Source organism: Ictalurus furcatus, chromosome 29 (genome assembly GCF_023375685.1).
Source record: "Ictalurus furcatus strain D&B chromosome 29, Billie_1.0, whole genome shotgun sequence".
Lineage (NCBI taxonomy): Eukaryota > Metazoa > Chordata > Actinopteri > Siluriformes > Ictaluridae > Ictalurus > Ictalurus furcatus.
The window spans coordinates 4,829,079-4,847,556 of record NC_071283.1 but is presented as its reverse complement, the minus strand read 5'-3'; the positions used below and the strand labels follow the sequence as shown (position 1 = coordinate 4,847,556).

The following is an 18,478-nucleotide window of genomic DNA, read 5'->3' as shown; positions in this document are numbered from 1 at the left end:
GGAATCATGTTGTGAGGATGCTTTTCATCAGCAGAGATTCTGAAACTGGTCAGAGTTTGGGGGAAATTGGAAAAGAAGCATACTGGCAAAGCCAGTTTGAATGTTTTAGAATGTCCCAGTGAATGCCCAGACCTCAAACCAATTGAGAATCGATGGCACAATTTGAAAATGGCGCTTCAGGTAGTTACATGAATACAACTACAATTGCAGCTTGCATATGTAAAGGGCTGCAGTGCCTTTCAGTCAAGGAAAAACTTCTTAATATCCTGTACAACAGCCAGTCATCTTCTCTGGCTTGTTGTAGGAAATCAGTTACAGACAGACAGAACATCATGGTGGATAACTTTAGCTGGCCAGTACAGGGATTGAACCCATGACCTTGGCGTTATTAGCACCAATAGCACCAATTACATCAATACATCTAAGCAAATACAAAACAAAATGAACCAAAAAAATGCAAGTCCTCACTCCTCCTCCCCTTTAAAAAAAGAAAATAAATGAATCAACAATTTTGCCACTCTTTTTTATTCCCTTCGTCACAGTTAAATCAGATGCACTTATGACAAAGAACTGCACAGATGCAGAAGTCACGGCTGTGGATTTGAGGGGAGCTGACTGCTGGAAGTCAAAGATGTCGTATTTAAGTTTATGTTCTGCTTGTTCAACAGTTGATTGATAAATTGCTATTAAACACATTCAGACAGATTTGAAGAGATAGTTTTATTCTCAATTCTTATTGTTTTGTTTATGGGGCATCAGAAATTCAGGAAAAAATGGTATACTGTTTTCTAACAGTAAAACTAATGCTGTTTTCTAGCTGTAATTCTAACGTGACAACAAGCCAACTACAACATGGCAAGCACAACATCACACACGACACTGTTGGCAAACTTATTAATACATTCAAAAAGACTGGAAGTGTTGCAGACCGACAGAGAAGTGGACGTCCAGGAACACCCACTGACGAAGGCATAACCGACCTTGTGCTGTGTACATAGTCCCCTATGTATGGACACTTTTGGGACACTATGTATTTTCAAAAACTGTTTTTACACTTCACTAATCTGTATACTACATGTGATACCATATGTATCACATGAATGTAATACAGTAAATATGATATAAATGTAATCTTCACTGTTAAATTCCATTACAGGAGAGTTATTAGTTGTTCTAACTGCTTTGAATAAATGTCATAGGCCAAAATCAATGCACATTTTAATTGCTGTTTTACTAAGCAGTTTAGGTTTAATTATCTAGAAAATAACACACTACTGAGTTACATCCACAAAAAATACATCAATATTTTCATTAAATAAACATTTCTATCTCTTTTTTTTTTGTTTATGTGTGAACACATCTATATGAAATGTGAATGATGTGTTTTCAAATGATGCATTTTTAAGCACATTTGTGTAGTAGCACCAATGAAAACTTTATGAATGTGCATCTAAACATTCATAACTTCCTTATGAATGTGACTGTGTTGTGCATTGGGATTATGTCATTATGTTGTGCAGAAAATATGATATTTCTCACATGATAATGACTTAAATGTTTTGAGTTTACAAGAATTGATAGTGAAGTAAGGGGGAGGGGGGAGGTTGCTAGGTGCTGGAGGTATTGTTTTTTGAATATTAGAATATTTTTTGAATATTTACAACTTCTGACGTATTCCAACTCACAACTCGCCTGCGATCGGATCCTTTCAGCAAACCTCGCATCTCTTGAGCAAATCTTTACATTTCTGAACATCTCTATTCACCTTTTTAACATCTTTACCACTAATCTGAGCATTTTCCTGCACGAATGTCATCTTCTGAAGAAATGGTAAGCTTTGAGCAGACAGAGTAGTGTTATAAATAAGGCCGTTAAGCGATTTTTGAAACGTCGTTTTGTAAAACTTAACGGTAACTATTCATATGTAGTTTTATTGTTAGGAAGGACAGGGGTTATTGAAATATTCACTATCTCTGTGACAATTTCCGTTCTCTCCAAGAGGGGGCGACCAATCCTTAATCACGAAGACTGAACAGAAACGATACATCCTTGTAGTACACGAAGTGAAATATCTAGATCTGTGTAGAGTGAATCATTTCGGTGGTGACTGTGTACCGTGTGAAAAGGCTTTCTGAACATATAGAGCAACTGAGTAAAGGAGATAAGGATTTTCCCCTCAGCATCCCAGCTTTTTAAATGACTGAATCACTCCAATATCATATCGTTCTCCTTTCTCATTAACATGAGGCCTAAGATGACTGGAAATAAACAGCCATGAAGTCGTTTTCCTCTTTTCCCAGCAGCCTAATATATCTCTTCTGTCCTGATGCTCTGTCGTTTGGGAGTTATTCGGCTCCGTTGATTCGGCTCCTTTGAGCTGAATGTTGAAGTCATCTCGCATATATGAGCTTTTTCTGTAGTTGTGCACTCTTTGTAATCAAATCAAAACATTTAACTATCATAATATAGTTTAAAATACTCCGGTTTAGTTTAAAATGGCACTACGCTGTATGGGAGTCGGCTCTTATCGGCGAGCCGAGCAAAATGATTTGACTCATTGATTCCCAACACTATGCTGTGCACACAGGAAACCTCCTGATCGTTTCCCGGGTTACTTATCCATATTTCTGTCTTTTTCTCTAGAGTTGTATTCTCACATTACATCAGTTAGGCTAATTAAAACTTCCTGCAGTGGGAATTCATCTGTCCTACTGTAACTAGGTCTCTAGCATTCAACAAATGTTGAAAGAACTCTGATGGCAGACGTTTCTTTTTGTAGCTTAGCTGGAGGCTAGAACTTGAAATGTAAAATCAGTAGTCTTTAAAGTCTAAACTAAAAACCTTGATTGTTTCTTCCCACCACAGCCACTTTTCTCCATCTGGGATTCCATCTGGGATTCCAGCTCTGGACCGCGGGTTGAGGCTGGTGACCTGCAACACCTTGTCCCGGCCCCCCATGTGTACCACCAGGAGCAGCACTTTACTCCCAGCACTCAGGGCCAGGTTTATACCAACCTGCCTGACCAGGTATTAGACCATATTTATTCTAACTATAGGACTGTTTGAGTTCAGAAGTTATGTTTTTATACAAATATTGTATTTGCACTGTAGAACCTAAATAAAAATTGCAGAAATAAGATTATTTTAATCCTGCTCTACATTTTTATGACAAATGTAGCAAACCTCAGACAAAACAAATATTGTCCTGTTTTGAAGTAGAAAATGTTTTGACTCTTTATTTTGTCTGTAAATAAACTTCAAGACTTCCCTCAAACATCAATAGTTTAAATCTTTTTTGTGTGTTTGATTTTGTAATCAGACATACAACACTCCCACACACACACACACACACACACACACACACACAAATATATTTATTGACTTTTCTCTCATGCTTTATTACAATACTACCTGCCTTCATTAAAAAGTTCAGCAAAGGGAATTGATACTCCTATTTATGTCTCCAAAGCCTAACTTACCCCTGTTTATTTCTTCCCCTCCTGCCACAGCCGGATTACGCAAGCTGGGATTCGTCCAACTCTGGACCGTGGGTTGAGACTGGTGACTTCCAGCACCTTGTCCCTGCCCCCCACGTTTACCACCAGGAAGAGCAGTTCACCCCAAGCACTCAGGGCCAGGTGTATTACATCCTGCCTGCCCAGGTATTAGACTGTTTTCTTCTTCTTCTTCTAATTGTAGGACTGTTTAAATTCAGAAATTATGTTTTCATGCCAATATAGAATTTTCATTTAATAACATAATTATTTTTGTCTTTTCTCTCATTCTGTATTCCATCTCTACATTAAAGAGTTCTACAGAGTGAGTTAATTGATACTCCTATTTAGGTCTCTTAAGCCTAACCCAAACCTTGCTTGTTTCTTCCCGTCCTGCCACAGCCGTATTACGCAAGCTGGGATTCGTCCAACTCTGGACCGTGGGTTGAGGCTGGTGATGTCCAACACGCTGTCCCTGACCCCCACTTTTACCACCTGGAACAGCAGTTCGCCCCCAGCACTCAAGGCCAGGTGTATTACATCCTGCCTGCTCAGGTATAAGACCGTTTTTATTCTAATTGTAGACCTGTTTAAGGTCAGAAATTATGTTTTTATACCAATCTTGAATGTGCAGTTAATAACAGAATTATTTATGTCTTTTCTCTCATTCTGTATTACTATACATTATTACATCAATACATTAAAGAGTTCTACAGAGGAAGTTAACTGATTATCCTAGTTAGGTCTCTTAAGCATAACCTAAACTCTTTTTGTTTCTTCCCGTCCTGCCACAGGTGTATTACCCCAGCTGGGACACTATTTCCTGCTCTGGACCGTTGGTTGAAGCTGGTGACCTGCCACACCCTATCCCATCCTCCCACGTATACCACCAGGAGCAGATATTCACTCCCAGCGCTCCGGGCCAGGTATAACAAGTGTTTAAGTATTATGATGTTGATTCATACACTACCTACACTACACCACAGTGTATCACATTACTGCTTGCTTTATGTTCAGCAGATAGAGCTTCCAGGGATGGCTGGACTGTCAGAGGACCAATATTGCACCTTCATGTCTGGTAAGAACTATTTAAATGACAACATCCAACTCCAGTCAGTGTCCCTGTCCTATTAATAATAATAATAATAATAATAATAATAATAATAATAATATATTTAGTAGATATTTAAACACAGTAGACATTTTTTTGCATATACATTTATTGCATTAGGCAGACACCCTTATTCAGAACAACTTACAGAAATGATTTGTTATCTCTATGAAAAAAAAAAAGGATTTTATATATAACATCTTTTAGTGTTGTATAGCTGTAATATTTATAATTTGACATGTGGCCAGGTGTTACCTGATTACCTGTTGGTCTTTTGTCTTCTTTCAGCTGGAGAGTATCCTGTTGATGGATTGTACGGCCCTGCTGATATTCCTCCTGTACAAGAACAAGTCCTTCCTCCTCTGGACAAGCAGGAGCACACACTGGTAATAAATCAAAAAGCATTGCACTAAAAATGTATGTACTTGTTATGTAACGGGCGAGCAGGCGAGATATATCCATGACAGTACTTATAATGATTTCCTAACATGTACTGACATTAGGATGTACTTAGCAATTCACATCCACCTCCCCATAACTGGGGTGACATTCGGTCTCAGGAGAAAGGGATGGCCAGAAGGGAGATACTTAGAGGAACTTTAAAATGTTGTATACTTATATGTAGTACAATTGCATTTAGTATTGCACTTTGCTATACAAGAAATAATTACATTAATACCAACTGGTGAGCCGTTAAGCATTATTCTAAGTACATGGAGTGTCAATATGCAATTTTAATGAAATGCGGGGGGGATCAGGTTTAAATAGTTTTACTAAACAAATAAACAAAGCCATGTGCTGCTGCTTCATTGTTTTCTGGCTTTAAAAATGGTCCTGTTTGAAATGACAAAATTTAAGCAGATTCCCTGGACTTAAGTCAATTTGAAGAAAAGCAATAACCAACAACTAGGATTGGTTAGTTTAGATGTGTCCTCTTTTGTGTTAGATGTGTTCTTTTTGTGATGTTTCTAATGCTATAAATATGGCTCTCTTGTGTGTACAACAGAATATCTGGGGACCTAGTAGAAGACATCAGGGCCACAGATCCACAGATCCAAGTCCCTAATGAAGGAATTAAATATAGATCTACATCGTCAAAACAAAGCTTCCAAGATTTATCATGCTTACAATACTTGCACATCACACACAACACTGTTGCCCAACTTATAACCAAATTCAAATAGACTGCGGACCAACCGAGAAGTGGACATCCACGAACATCCACCAACGAAGGCACAACCGACGTGGTGCTGGCGTACATAGTCCCTTATGTATGGAGACTTTTGGAACAACCTGTATATTCCCCAAAGAAAAATAATTTACTACAAATCAACGACAGACAAACAAACAAACAAAAAATAACAATAAAATCTGGATTAAAAAACCTCTGGTGTTTCTAATGTTTTTTTTTTTTTTTTTTTTATGTTTTCTGAAACACTATCCCAGAGGTTAAGATAATTCTTTATTGTCTGAATTGTGGGTAATCAGGATGAACAGTGCCTCAGATGAGTGAAGCACTCAGAATGGACCAGGATGCTTCAAGACATCAGAAAAATCTTTGAAGCAAAACAATTTGGATCTTTATAGTCTTTTTTATACTTTGTAGTCAAGCCAAACTTAAAAGGCAAATGTAATGTGTTTTAGTTCATGTAAATGTTGTACTTTTTTTCTTGGTAAGGAAGGTGAACTAGACAAACTAGGTGAATGTTACATATGAATAGTTTAATCTAGACATTTTAAAATTGGGAATTTAAAGTAACACCAATAGACACCAAAACTGATATTCTTTTTTTTTTTTTCTCAGATGAATGGTATTTATATTTAATACCTATTTTAAAAGGAACCTGTGCATTTCATTTGTAGCTTGAGCTGTAGTACACACTATACGAAAATGATAATTGAATGACTGAGAAGAAATTTTACAGTGAAATAGCTTTTGTATTTTCAGTCTTCCTTTTTGACTTGGCCAAAAGACAGCTCACTTGTGTGAAAAACATGATCCAGTGAATTGAAACATTCCCACTACATGGGATGCTAGATTTCCAGATTAAAATGGATTTTGTCAGACTAAGAAAGTCTTGAACAAAACCTGAAGTAACTTCAGTTGGTAAACTTGGTGACCCACAGATGCCTAATGGCTAGTATAGTGAACAAGACAATCTAAAATTCTTTATTGAGAACTTTGTTTACAATTCCAATATGCTGAGTATAATTTGATATTCATTGCAGAAACTGAACTGGATTTGTACTGGTATTGTATTGTATTGGTATTACAAAATATGTTTTGATATGTACAAACACCAAACACCAACCCTGGTCCAAGATTCTACAGGAATACTTCTTTGGATAATTAGGGGCTCCTTGCTTCCTGAAGTGGTTCTACTGGAATTGCCTATGAGTTTAATAAAGTATTATCTTATCTTGTCTACTTAGAACCTGCTATGATAGTGAAGCAATCTAGTTTCGACACAAGGTTCTACACAACCTTTTAGGCTTTCCACACAGGGACAGACTGAAGCAACCTTTAAAGTTCTGGATTAAAAAAGTACAGTTGCGTAGTAGAAATAGTATTAATAGATGCAGGCAGATTCCTTCCCCAGGTGATGTTTTTCTAGTATTCAACTGTCCAGTTTGGGTGAGTCTATGCCCACTGTAGACTCAGGTTCCTGTTCTTGGCTGATAGGAGTGGAACCTTCTGCTGTTGTAGCCAATCAGCCTCAAGGGTTGATGTATTGTACATTCTGATATGCATTTCTGCACACAGTGGTTGTAAAGAGTGTTTTTTTTAGTTACCGTAGCCTCCTGTCAGCGTGAACCATATTCCTCTGACCTCTTTCATCAATAAAGTGTTACTCTCCACAGAACTACCACTCACTGATTTTTGTTTCTCATCCTTGTATGCAAACTCATGAAATCTGAAAATGTATCTGAAAATCACAGGAAATCAGCAGTTTCGGAAATACTCATACCAGCCCATCTGGCATCAACAAACTTGCCACGGTCAAAGTTACTGAAATCACATATTTTTCCAAATTCTAATGTTTGATGAACATTAACCGAAGCTCTTGACCTGTATCTGCATGATTTTATGCATTGTGAACCAAATGACTGACTGATTGGATAATTGCAATGACAAGCAGGGATACTGGTGTTCATATTTAAGTAATTGATGACTGTGTGTGTATATATATGGCTATAGAAGGCGTATAGGGTAGGGTTAATATGTTCCATGCTAGAGGTGAACAAAACACAGTTTCTGTGAATCATACTGACATGACTTATGCAATGCACATATAGAAAGAGGAACCTTTTGGGCACCATGGAGCCCCAGAGCTAACAGTACCAAATGGAATTTCATATGGCTCACCAATCTCTCATAAAGCCCAGATTTGTGGAGTGATTTTAAAGAATTAGAGTGTTTCTGCAATTCTCTGTTCCTGTAGGGAACTCTGTATGGAATGGGTTAGCTCAATTGGTTAGCGCACGGTCCTAACAATGTGAAGGTCGTAGGTTTGAGCTACATACTTGCCACTAAAAATGATCCATTGTGATGTCATGTTAGCCTGAAACAAATTTCCCACAAAAACAACTGTGTGTTATACAGGATATTATGGAGATTTCCTTGATTGAAAGCACTGCAGCCTGTTGTAGCTGTATTCATGTAACTACCTGAAGCCCCATTTTCAAAATGTGCCATAGATTGTCAATTGGATTCAGGTCTGCACATTTATTGGGACATTCTAAAACATTCAAACTGGATTTGCCAGTATGCTTCTTCTCCATGTCCCCCAAAACTCTGACCAGTTTCCCATTCTCTGCTGATGAAAGCATCCTTACAACATGATTCCACCACAATGCTTCACTGTGAGAATGGTGTTCTCTAGATGAAGATCAGTGATGGTTTCCACCAAATGGAGTGCTTTGTACTAAGGGTCATTGGTTTCATTCAACCTGAGAACCTTTTTCCACATTTGGTGAGTTTCCAGCATCCCTTTCTCCAAACTCCCAATGGGATTTAATATGGCTCACCAATCTCTCATAAGTCCCAGCTTTGTGGAGTATCCAGGCTATGGTTGTCCAACATCTCTAATCTGAGTTGCAGATCGCTCAAGCTGCTTGAGAATTAAACTTTAATGCTTGTTTGCTTCCCTGACTAATGTCCTCCTTGCCTGGCTCTCCTTGCCCTGAATTTGGTGGATGGTCTCGTCTAGGCAATGTTAAAGTTGTCCACCATGATGTGCTGTCTGTCTATAACTGATTTCCCACAACATGCCAGAGAAAATACCTGCCTGTTGAGAGAGTTTTTCCACCCTTGGTGAGTTTCCAGCATCCCTTTCTCCAAACTCCCAATGGGACTTAATATGGCTCACCAATCTCTCATAAGTCCCAGCTTTGAGGAGTATCCAGGCTATGGTTGTCCAACGTCTCTAATCTGAGTTGCACATCTCTCAAGCTGCTTGAGAATTAAACTTTAATGCTTGTTTGCTTCCCTGACTAATGTCCTCCTTACCTGGTTCTCCTTGCCCTGAATTTGGTGGATGGTCTCGTCTGGGCAATGTTAAAGTTGTCCACCATGATGTGCTGTCTGTCTATAACTGATTTCCCACAACATGCCAGAGAAAATACCTGCCTGTTGAGAGAGTTTTTCCACCTTTGGTGAGTTTCCAGCATCCCTTTCTCCAAACTCCCAATGGGACTTAATATGGCTCACCAATCTCTCACAAGTCCCAGCTTTGAGGAGTATCCAGGCTATGGTTGTCCAACATCTCTAATCTGAGTTGCACGTCTCTCAAGCTGCTTGAGAATTAAACTTTAATGCTTGTTTGCTTCCCTGACTAATGTCCTCTTTACCTGGTTCTCCTTGCCCTGAATTTGGTGGATGGTCTCGTCTAGGCAATGTTAAAGTTGTCCACCATGATGTGCTGTCTGTCTATAACTGATTTCCCACAACATGCCAGAGAAAATACCTGCCTGTTGAGAGAGTTTTTCCACCCTTGGTGAGTTTCCAGCATCCCTTTCTCCAAACTCCCAATGGGACTTAATATGGCTCACCAATCTCTCATAAGTCCCAGCTTTGAGGAGTATCCAGGCTATGGTTGTCCAACGTCTCTAATCTGAGTTGCACATCTCTCAAGCTGCTTGAGAATTAAACTTTAATGCTTGTTTGCTTCCCTGACTAATGTCCTCCTTACCTGGTTCTCCTTGCCCTGAATTTGGTGGATGGTCTCGTCTAGGCAAAGTTAAAGGCACACAGGTAAAGTGTCACACAGGTACATCACAAGAAAAACTGAGATATCCTGTTTGTACTGACTACATATGTGTATTTTTATGACAACTTGTTGCACCATAACTAACTAGCCCATATGTACAAATTTTTGCTGATTGCATTACATTCACATGTTGATTAAGGTTATTCCGAGGTTACTTTTATGGGATTTTGAAGAATTGGAGTGTTTCTGCAATGCTCTGTTCCTGTAGGGAGATCTAAAAGATTTTTTTTTATCTGTTAAAATCCAAGTCTAATTGTACGTGTCATGGTCCCAGCCAGGGACATTTTCTTCATATGCATTCAGGCCGGTTAGCTCAGTTGGTTAGAGCGTGGTGCTAATAACGCCAAGGTCATGGGTTCAAGCCCCATACTGGCCAGCTTAAGTTGTCTTCCATGATGTGCTGTCTGTCTTTAACTGACTTCCCACAAGAAGTTGGAGAAAATAACTGCCTGTTGTGAACATGTTTCCAGCATCCCTTTCTCCAAACTCCCAATAGGACTTAATATGGCTCACCAATCTCTCATAAGTCCCAGCTTTGAGGAATATCCAGGCTATGGTTGTCCAACATCTCTAATCTGAGTTGCACGTCTCTCAAGCTGCTTGAGAATTAAACTTTAATGCTTGTTTGCTTCCCTGACTAATGTCCTCCTTACCTGGTTCTCCTTGCCCTGAATTTGGTGGATGGTCTCGTCTAGGCAAAGTTAAAGGCACACAGGTAAAGTGTCACACAGGTACATCACAAGAAAAACTGAGAAATCCTGTTTGTACTGACTACATATGTGTATTTTTATGACAACTTGTTGCACCATAACTAACTAGCCCATATGTACAAATTTTTGCTGATCGCATTACATTCACATGTTGATTAAGGTTATTCCGAGGTTATTTTATGGGATTTTGAAGAATTGGAGTGTTTCTGCAATGCTCTGTTCCTGTAGGGAGATCTAAAAGATTTTTTTTAATCTCTTAAAATCTCTTAAAACACAGGTACATCACAAGAAAAACTGAGAAAGTTTGTCTACCATGATGTGCTGTCTGTCTATAGCTGATTTCCCACAACATGCCAGAGAAAATACCTGCCTGTTGAGAGAGTTTTTCCACCTTTGGTGAGTTTCCAGCATCCCTTTCTCCAAACTCCCAATGGGATTTAATATGGCTCACCAATCTCTCATAAGTCCCAGCTTTGAGGAGTGTCCAGGCTATGGTTGTCCAACGTCTCTAATCTGAGTTGCAGATCTCTCAAGATGCTTGAGAATTAAACTTTAATGCTTGTTTGCTTCCCTGACTAATGTCCTCCTTGCCTGGCTCTCCTTGCCCTGAATTTGGTGGATGGTCTCGTCTGGGCAATGTTAAAGTTGTCCACCATGATGTGCTGTCTGTCTATAACTGATTTCCCAGAACATGCCAGAGAAAATACCTGCCTGTTGAGAGAGTTTTTCCACCCTTGGTGAGTTTCCAGCATCCCTTTCTCCAAACCCCCAATGGGACTTAATATGGCTCACCAATATCTCATAAGTCCCAGCTTTGAGGAGTATCCAGGCTATGGTTGTCCAACATCTCTAATCTGAGTTGCACGTCTCTCAAGCTGCTTGAGAATTAAACTTTAATGCTTGTTTGCTTCCCTGACTAATGTCCTCCTTACCTGGTTCTCCTGGCCCTGAATTTGGTGGATGGTCTCGTCTAGGCAAAGTTAAAGGCACACAGGTAAAGTGTCACACAGGTACATCACAAGAAAAACTGAGAAATCCTGTTTGTACTGACTACATATGTGTATTTTTATGACAACTTGTTGCACCATAACTAACTAGCCTATATGTACAAATTTTTGACGATTGCATTACATTCACATGTTGATTTAGGTTATTCCGAGGTTACTTTTATGGGATTTTGAAGAATTGGAGTGTTTCTGCAATGCTCTGTTCCTGTAGGGAGAGCTAAACGATTTTTTTTAATCTGTTAAAATCCAAGTCTAATTGTACGTGTCATGGTCACAGCCAGGGACATTTTCTTCATATGCATTCAGGCCGGTTAGCTCAGTTGGTTAGAGCGTGGTGCTAATAACGCCAAGGTCATGGGTTCAATCCCCATACTGGCCAACTAAAGTTGTCTTCCATGATGTGCTGTGTATCTTTAACTGATTTCCCACAAGAAGCTGGAGAAAATAACTGCCTGTTGTGAACATGTTTCCAGTATCCCTTTCTCCAAACTCCCACTAGGACTTAATATGGCTCACCAATCTCTCATAAGTCCCAGCTTTGAGGAATATCCAGGCTATGGTTGTCCAACATCTCTAATCTGAGTTGCATGTCTCTCAAGCTGCTTGAGAATTAAACTTTAATGCTTGTTTGCTTCCCTGACTAATGTCCTCCATACCTGGTTCTCCTTGCCCTGAATTTGGTGGATGGTCTCGTCTAGGCAAAGTTAAAGGCACACAGGTAAAGTGTCACACAGGTACATCACAAGAAAAACTGAGAAATCCTGTTTGTACTGACTACATATGTGTATTTTTATGACAAGTTGTTGCACCATAACTAACTAGCCCATATGTACAAATTTTTGCTGGTCGCATTACATTCACATGTTGATTAAGGTTATTCCGAGGTTATTTTATGGGATTTTGAAGAATTGGAGTGTTTCTGCAATGCTCTGTTCCTGTAGGGAGATCTAAAAGATTTTTTTTAATCTCTTAAAATCTCTTAAAACACAGGTACATCACAAGAAAAACTGAGAAAGTTTGTCTACCATGATGTGCTGTCTGTCTATAGCTGATTTCCCACAACATGCCAGAGAAAATACCTGCCTGTTGAGAGAGTTTTTCCACCTTTGGTGAGTTTCCAGCATCCCTTTCTCCAAACTCCCAATGGGATTTAATATGGCTCACCAATCTCTCATAAGTCCCAGCTTTGAGGAGTGTCCAGGCTATGGTTGTCCAACGTCTCTAATCTGAGTTGCAGATCTCTCAAGATGCTTGAGAATTAAACTTTAATGCTTGTTTGCTTCCCTGACTAATGTCCTCCTTGCCTGGCTCTCCTTGCCCTGAATTTGGTGGATGGTCTCGTCTGGGCAATGTTAAAGTTGTCCACCATGATGTGCTGTCTGTCTATAACTGATTTCCCAGAACATGCCAGAGAAAATACCTGCCTGTTGAGAGAGTTTTTCCACCCTTGGTGAGTTTCCAGCATCCCTTTCTCCAAACTCCCAATGGGACTTAATATGGCTCACCAATATCTCATAAGTCCCAGCTTTGAGGAGTATCCAGGCTATGGTTGTCCAACGTCTCTAATCTGAGTTGCACGTCTCTCAAGCTGCTTGAGAATTAAACTTTAATGCTTGTTTGCTTCCCTGACTAATGTCCTCCTTACCTGGTTCTCCTGGCCCTGAATTTGGTGGATGGTCTCGTCTAGGCAAAGTTAAAGGCACACAGGTAAAGTGTCACACAGGTACATCACAAGAAAAACTGAGAAATCCTGTTTGTACTGACTACATATGTGTATTTTTATGACAACTTGTTGCACCATAACTAACTAGCCCATATGTACAAATTTTTGACGATTGCATTACATTCACATGTTGATTTAGGTTATTCCGAGGTTACTTTTATGGGATTTTGAAGAATTGGAGTGTTTCTGCAATGCTCTGTTCCTGTAGGGAGATCTAAAAGATTTTTTTTTATCTGTTAAAATCCAAGTCTAATTGTACGTGTCATGGTCCCAGCCAGGGACATTTTCTTCATATGCATTCAGGCCGGTTAGCTCAGTTGGTTAGAGCGTGGTGCTAATAACGCCAAGGTCATGGGTTCAAGCCCCATACTGGCCAGCGTAAGTTGTCTTCCATGATGTGCTGTCTGTCTTTAACTGACTTCCCACAAGAAGTTGGAGAAAATAACTGCCTGTTGTGAACATGTTTCCAGCATCCCTTTCTCCAAACTCCCAATAGGACTTAATATGGCTCACCAATCTCTCATAAGTCCCAGCTTTGAGGAATATCCAGGCTATGGTTGTCCAACATCTCTAATCTGAGTTGCACGTCTCTCAAGCTGCTTGAGAATTAAACTTTAATGCTTGTTTGCTTCCCTGACTAATGTCCTCCTTACCTGGTTCTCCTTGCCCTGAATTTGGTGGATGGTCTCGTCTAGGCAAAGTTAAAGGCACACAGGTAAAGTGTCACACAGGTACATCACAAGAAACACTGAGAAATCCTGTTTGTACTGACTACATATGTGTATTTTTATGACAACTTGTTGCACCATAACTAACTAGCCCATATGTTCAAATTTTTGCTGCAGTGGGTAGCATTGCCATGTCACAGCCAGTGGGTAGCATTGCCATGTCACAGCTCCATGGGCATGCTGGGTTTGATCGTGAGCTCGAGTGACTGTCTATATTGGGTTTTCACATTGAATTTATTAAATCGTGTTAGCTGTACAAAAACAAATTATGCAAACTGCATTTAACACAGTGTTTGTGTAAATCACTCATAAATGTGAATCGATTATTTTTTCAATTAATCAGCTACAGGGAAAAACAAATTTTCAGTTACAATAACAGTTGCTTGCCCACAGCCCATAGCTGAGGAACATTTCTCTTCAGGATTCACAGTATGGTGAAAGAAGGGCAAATATGCATGGATAAGAGATTTAATCATGTTAGCAACCCAGAGGGCCTGAGAACCTAGAGAAGCGAAAACTAACATACCTGCGTAATGTGGAAGGCCAGGAGGACCAGGGGATAAAACTGGAAGTGCAGATATTTCCAAGAGACATTTGCAAGAGACCAAGAGAAAGTAGTAATACCAGACTAGGCTTGGGAGCACAACTAAGATTTATAAAAGAAGCTCTAATGTAATGGTTTATCTTTTCTTTTCTTTTATTTAATAAAGACTCATAAAATGATATTCAGTATGTTTGCAAGTGTCATACCGTTTATAAACCACAGTTCTATAAACAAGAAATTAATATTGATCAACTGACATTTCAGACACAATATGCCTAAATATTTTGTTAAATTGATGCTCGGGCAATGAAAATAGTTCCCAAAGAAACTACAGCTGGGTAGAGTGTTGCATGTTATCATGCAATGCACAGAGTGACTAACAGTAAGTGTAGTAATGGTTTCAGTGTAACAAACTGTTGCTAGAATTGGAATTTTACGTAGCAAACACAGACAAACGGAGTGAAAGAAACAGTTAAATGTACCAGCGCTCTTATACTAAATATCAGAATTCTCAGAATGCCGCTTATCCAGTGAAATTTGTGGACTGGAATTAACTTGTTCTTCCAAACAAATGTAATTTCTGTTGTAAATTGTTCATTATGCTAATATGCTCTCTATATAAATACTGTCTAACTGCACCTATTTATGCTGTTCAATGTATAGCAGAAAATAGTATTGGCCTTGCTGTTCGAATACTTTTGGAAGAGCGGTGTTATGTCATACCTGCATTTTGAGCCCTGATTTGTTCAATTCTAACCCGATAAATTAATATTAAAAATAAATATTGCTGGCTGTTGAACTCCTCACAAGCCCAACATATGATTTGTGACAAGTTACATTTTGAAGTGAGAAAACATTTGTCTCACTGAATAAGCTTTCATTGTATACCACGTTTATTTTTATCCCACTGAGCTGTCATAATATGTACTGACTTTTTGCCCAAATTTGCATTATATATATAGATAATATTTTCAGATCTTTTCTAGTCACTCTTTATGGTAGCATGTATGCACAATCAAAATTTCAGTCAAAAGTGTTGTAAGTGCAATGACACAGCATGCGCCACAGTGTGCTTCATAACACAGTCCAACTAATCGATAATAAAATGGGCTACTTGCACAAACAACTTTACATTCATTTAAGTGTGGTTCCTGCATTTCCAGCACATTCACTGTATTAATAATTGCTGCATTTTGCAGTCGGTCTTTGCAAGAGCTCTCGTAGATGAATGTCAATGACTTTCAAAGGATATGTAACACATATAGAACACTTGCCCCTTCTAGCAAGCTGGAGAAAGGCTTCAAACCGCACAACACATACACAACTATGAAGGTAAGAAAATACCTGTTAACAGGGGCAACTAAGCTAATGTTAGCCCACACAGTTCACTGCAAACTCACTTGTGCAATTGCTAACGGAGTGTCTTCAGTTGAAAATAATGTCTCTGGTGGTGCCCTCTAGTGGCTAGCAGTTCAGTTTTTAACCCCAGCCAATACCGTGTTAGTTAATGGGACCCAGAATAAACTTCTACATTTAATTTACACCATATTCACAAAGTGTTTTTGAAAATATTGTTCTTTTGTTTTTACAACTTCAGCTGACCTTGATACCTTCCCCAATATTTTTTCTTATGTTTAATAAAAGGGCATGATTAATGAGGTGATTGACAGTCTGTCATGTTACTTATGTAATGGAGGTTAGGACGTATGCAAGTGCACTTAACGAGGTTTATTATAGAGAGAGACAGGCAGACAAATCCAAAATGGCAAACAAAAGGCATGGTCAAATAACATGCAAAAGGTCAGGCGATCGGCAGACAGTCAAACAGGGCAAGGCAAAACACGAAACCAGAAACAAAGTCAATAAACATGAATCGAGAACGAGAACTATGGAACAACCGCTTGGTAATAGATAAACTCAATACTACGTGATGTGGAAAGAGACACGAGGAGTTTAAATGACAAACGTAGATGTAAACGTTCTCCAAAAAGAACATTGCTGCCCATCTGCAGTTTGCTAAAGATCATGTAGACAAGCCAGAAGGCTAATGGAAAAGGTTTTGTGGATGGATGAGATCAAAATAGAACTTTTTGGTTTAAATGAGAAGCGTTATGTTTGGAGAGAGGAAAACACCGCATTCCAGCATAAGGACCTTATCCAATCTGTGAATCATGGTGGTGGTAGTATCATGGTTTGGATCCGTTTTGCTGCATCTGGGTATGGACGGCTTGCCATCATTGATGGCAATTCAATTCAGCCAAATTCTGAATTATACCAGCGAATTCTAAAGGAAAATGTCAGGACATCTGTCAATGAACTGAATCTCAAGACAAAATGGGTTATGCAGCAAGACAACAATCCTAAACACCTTGGCCATTCCAAAACATTAACTTTATTCTTCTTTAACCATTCTTTGGTAGAACGACTTATGTGCATAAGTCGTTCTACTAAAGAAAGGTTAAAGAAGAATCAAGTGAATGTTTTGGAATGGCCGAGTCAAAGTCCTGACATGAATCCGATAGAAATGTTGTGGAAGGACCTGAAGCAAGCAGTTCATGTGAGGAAACCCACCAACATCCCAGAGTTGAAGCTGTTCTGTACTGAGGAACGGGCTAAAATTCCTCCAAGCCGATGTGCAGGACTGATCAACAGATACCACAAACATTTAGCTGCAGTTATTGCTGCACAAGGGGGTTACACCAGAGACTGAAAGTAAAGGTTCACATACTTTTGCCACTCACAGATACATAATATTGGCTCATTTTCCACAATAAAAGATACCAAGTATAATATTTGTCTCATTTGTTTAACTGGGTTCTTTTTATCTACTTTTAGGACTTTTTTTTTTTTTTTAATCTTGATGTTTTAGGTCATATTTATTCAGAAATGTAGAAAATTCTTTCACAAACTTTTAAGCACCACTGTTTTGACATGACAGAAAGGAAAAGATACTGTCTAGCAGTGGTAGACAGATTCTGTAGATGGGTAGAGGGCTTTCCATGTAACCATAATGATGCACAGATTATTAAATTACAGATATAAAATGTTTAGCAGGACAGGTAATACCAAGATTTGGCATACCTAAAATGATTAGCTCAGATAATGGCAACTATTTTGTAAACAGCATAATTAGCTGCCTAACAAAACAATTGAGCCTCAAAAATAAGCTCTCAGTGTGCATCACCCACAATCTAGGGGACTAGTAGAAAGAGCAAGTGAAACAACTATATCTAAATTGGCAAAACCTTCAGGTTGAATTGGGTAGCAGCATTCCCCTTCGCATGACCAGAGTATCTAGGCCCACAACCAGAACAACTGGAGAATGAGCTGTCAAACTAACTTCTATACTTCAGTCCCTGTATTACCAGGTGAAGGAAGCCAACTGATCTTACAATGAACCTGAGAACCTGCCCAAGCCACACAGAGGCTGCATCCGAAATCGCATTCTGTGACAGTACCTACTGCATTTGATTCAGTACCCACTGCTCGGCCGTTGATACAGTACGTACTGATCAGTATAAGTGGTAAGAATGAATAAAAGCCTGACGTACTTCGTGGTGTGGATTCTGACAGCTCTTCCGCACCAGTCCTATTGCCTTATGAGATCCACAGTGTCCAAGGGTTCAATACTGCAGAATCTCGGCAGAAGCAGTAGGTCATCCAGATATCACCTACTGTTTTACGAATACTGAGAATTCAGACATACTACTCCTTTGTCATATCACTTTTCGCCTACTGTGTAGTAGGGTAGTAGGGATATTCAGATGCAGCCAGAGCACATACTTCACATTGGGTGAGTGCATGGAGAGTCCTTATATACTGTGGTAGTGAAATTGAGTCCAGGTGTGCATGATTAGTAATCAGGTGAGTTTGAAAATGTGTGATGGGAAT

General features: G+C 39.2%; 1 protein-coding gene and 3 non-coding genes across 5 annotated transcripts; all 4 read left to right on the top strand.

Annotated features, from left to right (window-relative positions):
- The first annotated feature begins 1,567 nt into the window (after nt 1-1,567).
- LOC128604495 (uncharacterized) lies at nt 1,568-6,001 on the top strand. 2 transcript variants are annotated; one of them, XM_053619664.1, is made up of 8 exons: nt 1,568-1,830; nt 2,866-3,027; nt 3,510-3,662; nt 3,897-4,049; nt 4,289-4,420; nt 4,515-4,572; nt 4,894-4,991; nt 5,612-6,001. In XM_053619664.1, exons 1-8 carry the CDS (start codon nt 1,810-1,812, stop codon nt 5,669-5,671), a joined length of 837 nt encoding a protein of 278 aa, XP_053475639.1. In that variant the 5' UTR covers nt 1,568-1,809; the 3' UTR covers nt 5,672-6,001. The 2 variants fall into 2 exon arrangements, with proteins under 2 accessions (XP_053475639.1, XP_053475638.1); XM_053619663.1 differs by having other exon boundaries at nt 4,512-4,572.
- Nucleotides 6,002-10,177: 4,176 nt separating this feature from the next.
- Nucleotides 10,178-10,251, top strand: trnai-aau (transfer RNA isoleucine (anticodon AAU)). The gene has a single exon. It is a non-coding gene; the product is annotated as a tRNA-Ile (tRNA).
- A 1,646-nt stretch (nt 10,252-11,897) lies between these two features.
- On the top strand, nt 11,898-11,971 carry trnai-aau (transfer RNA isoleucine (anticodon AAU)). Its single transcript has one exon. It is a non-coding gene; the product is annotated as a tRNA-Ile (tRNA).
- A 1,646-nt stretch (nt 11,972-13,617) lies between these two features.
- On the top strand, nt 13,618-13,691 carry trnai-aau (transfer RNA isoleucine (anticodon AAU)). Its single transcript has one exon. It is a non-coding gene; the product is annotated as a tRNA-Ile (tRNA).
- Nucleotides 13,692-18,478: the final 4,787 nt, after the last annotated feature.

Coding starts and splice junctions, on each gene's coding strand:
- LOC128604495 (XM_053619663.1), top strand. CDS start 1,810: ATGTCATCTTCTGAAGAAATG. Junction 1,831..2,865: donor TGTCATCTTCTGAAGAAATG/GTAAGCTTTGAG, acceptor TTCCCACCACAG/CCACTTTTCTCCATCTGGGA. Junction 3,663..3,896: donor ATTACATCCTGCCTGCCCAG/GTATTAGACTGT, acceptor GTCCTGCCACAG/CCGTATTACGCAAGCTGGGA.